The sequence below is a fragment of the Frankliniella occidentalis genome, unplaced genomic scaffold (assembly GCF_000697945.3).
Source record: "Frankliniella occidentalis isolate FOCC.00 unplaced genomic scaffold, Focc_3.1 Scaffold40, whole genome shotgun sequence".
Classification (NCBI taxonomy): domain Eukaryota; kingdom Metazoa; phylum Arthropoda; class Insecta; order Thysanoptera; family Thripidae; genus Frankliniella; species Frankliniella occidentalis.
In genome coordinates this window covers 1,396,874-1,403,097 of record NW_026267170.1, presented here as the reverse complement: position 1 = coordinate 1,403,097, position 6,224 = coordinate 1,396,874, and the positions used below count along the sequence as shown (strand labels likewise).

General features: G+C 49.9%; 1 protein-coding gene across 2 annotated transcripts in view; it reads right to left on the bottom strand.

Annotated features, from left to right (window-relative positions):
* LOC113215128 (troponin C) overlaps positions 1–5,811 on the bottom strand; it is a 12,441-nt gene extending 6,630 nt beyond the window's left edge. The window contains exons 1-2 of one of the 2 annotated variants that reach the window (XM_026434703.2): positions 5,573–5,811; positions 2,841–2,868 (exon numbers count right to left, since the gene is read on the bottom strand). In XM_026434703.2, coding sequence (XP_026290488.1) covers positions 2,841–2,868; positions 5,573–5,575 — 31 coding nt within the window. In that variant the 5' untranslated portion in view covers positions 5,576–5,811. The remainder of the gene's footprint in view (positions 1–2,840; positions 2,869–5,572) is intronic. The other variant, XM_026434705.2, reaches the window with a different exon arrangement.
* Between the last annotated feature and the right edge of the window lie 413 nt (positions 5,812–6,224).

Below are 6,224 nucleotides of genomic sequence, written 5' to 3'. Positions count from 1 at the left end.
GAGAGAATGAGTGATTTGGGCGAAAAGAAAAGGGGGAGGGGTGAGAAGGACCAAGTCGAATGAAGACAGGAGACAGGAGGGATTAATGAAATCGGTTGGTGTGGTTTCCTAAAAATACAGGCCGATGTAGGTCGTGAGGCTGGTGGCCTGCGGCGGGTGCTGTCCACGCTACCACCGTGCCGGTCCGTGGCCAAAGGCCGTGCCCCCGCTCACGTACGTGTCTGTGTGTTGGCCAGAAGGTTTTGTGAATGAGGCCCTCGGCCGAGTCGGGACGGACCAATCATTAGAATCTTACATTTACGCCTGTCGGTGCGATCTAAGAAACTGCCAGGGGCGTTCGAAAAATCGAGTGGCGCGACCCCTAAGCGTTGACCTGTGCTGTGAACCAGACAACGCCAGAACAACATCATTGTTAAATCACTGGTAATCGTGCCAACGAACGTATGTCAAAAAAAAAAAATCGAGTCGATTGAATTTCGGTCTGTTTTCAGAATATATAGTTTTCGTGTCAAAATACCTTGAAATAAAAAAGTTGATTTATTTTGGACATACGTTCATTGACACGATTACCAGTGAATATCCTGTAATTAGTCAGCGCCCGAACCTAGTCCCTTCTTTTCGGGGACGACTACCCTGATCTATAGGTCAATCCGCCTGCTGACTGTAGGCAACAGACACTCCTCTGGCAGAGGGGCCCTAGGAAAGAGGACCTTTCCTTCCGGTCTAGTCTTGGAGGACTGTCTCGAATAAGACCAAGCAAGCGGCTGCGCAATTTTCACTTTCAAAAATGTGCCTTTTGCGTCTGCCTAGCGGCCAGGCGCGCCGCGCAGCAGCGCCCAAGCGCCCCGCGCTGCCCCTCAGTCAGTCAAGACGTTGAGGGGCGTGATCTGGGCTGGGCTGCGCGGCGCCACGCGGGGTGAGACCGAAGTCGCAACGCGGGCCGGCCCGATCGAGGAGTCTTAATATAGCGAGGCGTTAGCGAGCCCCCCGCGAGCCGTGACGTCACCCGCGCCCCGATGGGGCCCCGGGCCCCCGCCCGCCGCGGCCACGCCCCCGGCGTCCCCGGCGCCCGCAGCCCCAAGAGTGCGGGGCTCTCGTTGCTCACCAGATTTATGGCGGGTCTCAATGCGCCGGGCCATGGCCATACCCACTCCGTCGGGCCGGTACACTTCACACTAAAACCCGTACGCGTTTGGTTGTGCATAAACTGTACATGCAGAAATTTACGGAGCCATGAGATATGCACACTTGCATGCTTAATTAATGTACAAATGCGTCGACAAAAGCGTGCATAGTTAAGTATTACGTGTACATAATTATGCATATTAGTTGTTGCGCATAAAATTATGCATGTTTACGCACAAGAAATACAAAAATGTTTATTGTGTTAAGGTCTTGCTAGAAACCTAGAATTTTATTTTTTGGTTCCGTTGTCAGCGAATGTAATATTACATGTAAGCTGCGAGAGTGAAGTCCTTTCATTTTAGCCTGCTAGGGTCGGCTGCCAGACCAGACCGATTTTTTTGAAATACTGGGGCAAACAAAAGCAACTCACTTTTCTTCATGTTTTACTGTCTGAATTATAACCATTCCAACAACTGCGGCGATCAAGCGATACTTGATTTAGCTTTTTGGCGTGGCGTCGTGGCGTGGCGGCCGGCCCAACCATCCGACCGGCATATCTAGATAATTTGAATAACGGAAACGGAAAATGTCTGCATAGCCGACCGACACCCGCCGCTACCGTTAGTTGCTCACTTTATCTACTGGAAATGTTTGAAGCTGCCTAAAAGCCGACTCAGCGATAGTTTTCTTTAAGTTGCAAGCGTGGAGAGTGAACATGCGCCGCATCCGATCTGGGTTGAAGGCGGTGGTGCGCGTCTGCGACCAGCGTGGCGTGCTCCCTAGCTGGAGAGCGGTCGGCGCGGGCCAACGTCTAGGACCCACGGGGCCCTATCAGGATCAGGCCACGCCACACGACACCCGGCAGTGGGAAAGAAACCGAACGCAAAGATCGTCCCGGGGGCTCGAGTGGGAAGGCGATCTATTCGCACTGCATCTTGGGGCAGAGGGCACAGGGCCTCAAACGACTCATTCGAAGGGTTTAGCCAAGCAGCGGGACTCAGCAACGCGTCATTATAGGGGCTGTAACGTTAGTTAAGGCATTACAGTTACAACTTGCACCATCTATATACATTCGACTTGTCCAACTGTCAGTATATGTAATCCCTGAACAAGTTGGAGCATTGTTGAAGATGAACAACTAAACTTTTTGTTGAGCATATGTATTGTTACGTTATGTTAGTAACGGTTCGTATTATGACAAATTACGGAGCCCTGTCAAGCAGAAAGACCCATCCGGCGACTAAATGCAGGCGACGAACGATCACTTGTTGTTGCTTTGCTTGCAGGCAACACGGAGAGAAGTGCCTTGTTGTCGCAGCTGGACTCGTCGCTAAATGACTAGATTACCTTGCAATAGATGAGAAAAAAATATTGCTCTTTTGCACCACTTTCGCTGAGGGATCATCCAGAAAGTACGTCCGGTCTCCAACATAGCGCCTGGTGGGTAGACAACAACATGCCTGCAGTGCATGCGTGTATTGCGGGGCGGCCTACCCGGAGTATCGCAGGCGCTGAGATGCTGAGATCATACAATCTTTAAAAAAAGACGGACATATTTTCTGGACGATTCTTTAGCAGACGCTGCAAAATTACTTTGCAGTGTCAAATTTAATCTCAGCGGCGTAATATTTGCTGCGACAGCAAAAAGTTCTCAAAATTTAGCAACGATTTTAGCTGCGGCATCAAGGCTTTTCGCCTTATGAAGTTGTACTCACCGGCGATCTGTTCTGGGGGAAGATCATCCTGGAACATAAAGAAGAAAAAAGGTTGTGATACTTGTTTTTTTTTTTCCATGACAAAGAACCACAGGAAGCACTCGCACAGCATAGCACGAAGAGGGGAGAGGAGAGGAGGGGGTTCTCATACGAGCAGGATTCAATTTGCCGTTCAGTATATTGACTAGTGGTGCTGCTGGCCGGGGTTCGGGGGCTGTCCTGTACGGCCGGCCGGGTCGAAAGCTTTGCAGCCCCAGCCGAGCTCTTTGTGTGCCGTCCTCAGATGTGGGTTGGAAGCGGAGGGAGCCGAGAATAGTATTATATAACACGATCCAGAACACAAAGTGAAAATAATACACAGGATCCACAGTATTAGACTGCACGAAAAAAAAATAGTCACTGTAAGTTCCTTACGAACAACTGCTCTTCGTAACGTACAAATGATTTGGGGCATTTGTATTACAAACAAATTGTTTGTATTACGAGGAGCCTGGTTTGTATAACAAACGAGGCTTTTCGTACACCCAGAAAAATCCTTTCTTGTTGCATGTAAATTTTAACTTGTTTCAAGTGCACGTTCACACAAGATCAAATTTACTCTTGAATCAAGCTGACACTTTCAAATTCGAGAAAAATCTTATTTCAAAGACAAAATTGCCTTGTTTCAATGGTGAATTTCATCTTGTGTCAGCTTGCACTTGAATCAAGAAACTATTTTTCTGGGTGTATTGCGAATGGGAGGTGTTCGTAGTATGAAGAAAAATCGTTCGTAATATGGCTGCTTTAGATCCTTTGTAAGTTACAAACAAATTCCTCGTAATACGAACATCGCTGTTTGTAAGGAACTAAGAGTGGTTTCCAGCTTAACATTAGGTATACGAGCTGACGTGTTAGCTACCTGGGAGACAGACAAGAAAATTGGGAACAGTAGCTTATAATTCGTTGCGAGATCTAATCTGTGACTGTCGCATATAAAGCGTTGACTGCAATTGCCCAAGTGCATTAGGGATCATCCATAAAGTATGTCCCCTCTCGCGATATATACTTATATTTTTTCTCCCCCCCCCCCCCATCTCAAAATCTCGGACCACGGGTGCTTTTCCGCCACCTCGCCTCACAGAGTTGGCAAGGGGAGCGCTAGAGTTGACACATGGCCAGCGGAGTGCCGCCGCACTCCTGGTATCATCAAAGACCATCGGCCAGAGGTCTACCGCTGCAGGCGGGCTGGCAGGAGGCCAGTGCATGCGTGCAAGGAGGGGAACAACAATAAAAACAAAAGCACAATCCACGTTGTCTGGGGTCAGTGTCGGTAATTAGAACGAGAGCGAAAATAAATCAGAAGATAGAGGAAGATGGGATAGACGAGTAGACGTACAAAACTACGCGTGCAGACCAGTGCAGACCAGACGAAATTAATTAAAAGCAATATTCCAAGTGCAAAAGTGCATGGTTACCGAGCGTTATTTCGGTATCTTACCACTATCAAATTCTGACGTCCCACATATCGGTTTTACTTAAAAATCAGAATATCAGAACGACTACGCATTGTTCGACAACGTGCCCGTACAAACCGAGCGCCCTTTAGGCGCTACTATCGCGCTTTTGATTGCGTTCTTTTATTCTAAAAGCGCGATAGTTGCGCCTGAAAATCGCTCGCAGTAAGAAAATTTTTTGGCTGCCGGCACTGGACACCTGTCTCGTGCTCCCCACTTTTTCGCCGTTGCAAAACGTTTAGTTCTGGCCAATAAAAGTTAGTTCTAATTTTTAGGATTTTATTCATTCTATAACGTTTTTTCTAACGTTTTGGCAGCGGAAATCGGTAACAGGATGAGAGTGAAGCGCGGGAAAGTGAGCGACTGGCGGGAGATAGCTAAGCAGCTAGGTTAGCGGGAAATTTATTCATGATAAATCGTTATTGTTTGACGAAGAGGAAGGTGAAGCAGGATTGTGGGAGAGGGGGAAGGGAGCGAGATTGGCGCATATTTGCGGCTTTAGCGTTGCCGCAGGTGGCTTGTCAAAGCAAAGAGCAACTCAAGGGTGAACAGATCTCCCTTCCCGTAAAGTTTGGAATAAGCCACTTAACAAGTCATACACCAAGCTGTAAGATGATACGGCAGGTGGCGCCCTTCTAGAATGAGGCAAAGTCAACCACACAAACGGTTAAATCTCTCTAAGTAGCCGGTGGAATCGGGTCTGCACATCACAGGTGCTAGGCCTGTCACTCACCAGAGTACTTCATTAATACACCTACGTTGAAAGTTAAGATGGTAACTCCGCCGCAAAATAAGAAGTCACTTATTCACTTGCTTATTCATAACCGGCTCATATTTACAATTTGTAAACTATCGTGTGATAGAAAACAGTTAAAGATCCGGGCATCCGAAGTTAAAAGTGAGAGACCATACACGTGTCCTGACACCAAGGTACTAACGTGAGACAGCAGGTGTCCGATGCCAACACTACCAACACCTGTGCGATTTCTATGTCTTGCAGTTAACTGGTTAACATTGTCACATTTAAATTACCAGAGCACGCAGTTCACCCCTCTCCTCTGTAAATCAGTATCATGATTTTTCACAGAATTGTAGCAAATAGAAAACACTGTCTTACTGGTCACCACAGGCATGCCAGACTACTTGAACTTAAATGGGGGTTATACCAACAAATCACCGGCAACTTTTACCTCACTAGGTAACTCTTCCGCCGCACCTAAGGCGTTCCACCCTACTCACCATGGCTACGGTTGGTGTGTTGGGGTCTCGGTCTAGTCCTGAAGCGCTGTGCTAAAAGCTCTCAGCTTTCAGCCCTTCTTGTGGTGTGGTCCGGAGAAGACTGCTGGTCCGCTGGCCGCCGCTGGCTGCCGATGGCACCTGAAGCTCGCTGTGCTGCGGGGGTTGCTGGTGCTTGGTGCTGGTGCGTGGGGGTCCTGCCGGGGCTCACAACACGACTACTGCCGCCCCCCCACCACCGGCTCCTTTTTCTGCCCTCGGCTGCTTGTTGTTGCCGGCCCGGCGCCGCTGTCTAGCCGATGTCGACGTCCGGCCGTCTCGACGCCTCCCCTTCCTCCTCACCCCCACCTCACCTCTGCTCCCCATCCCCTGCCGCACCCCTCCCCGGGAGGGAGAGAGGAGGGGCCCCCTCGACTGGAGGGAGGGGTCGGGGGGCCCTCGCGCCGCACAGTCTATCCTGGCCGCGGGCAGGGCCGCGGGCCGCGGGGCCGAGCGGGGGCTATAGCTGTTTTCGAGGCCTGGCCTGGTGAAGGAGGGGGAGGGGGTGCAGCCGAGGGAGGAGGGGAAGGGGCGTGTCGTGGTGGGATCGGGGACGCAGCGGGGCGAGGTGTATTCTTCTGAAACCAAAACAACTGACTTCAGGACCGCGAGGGTT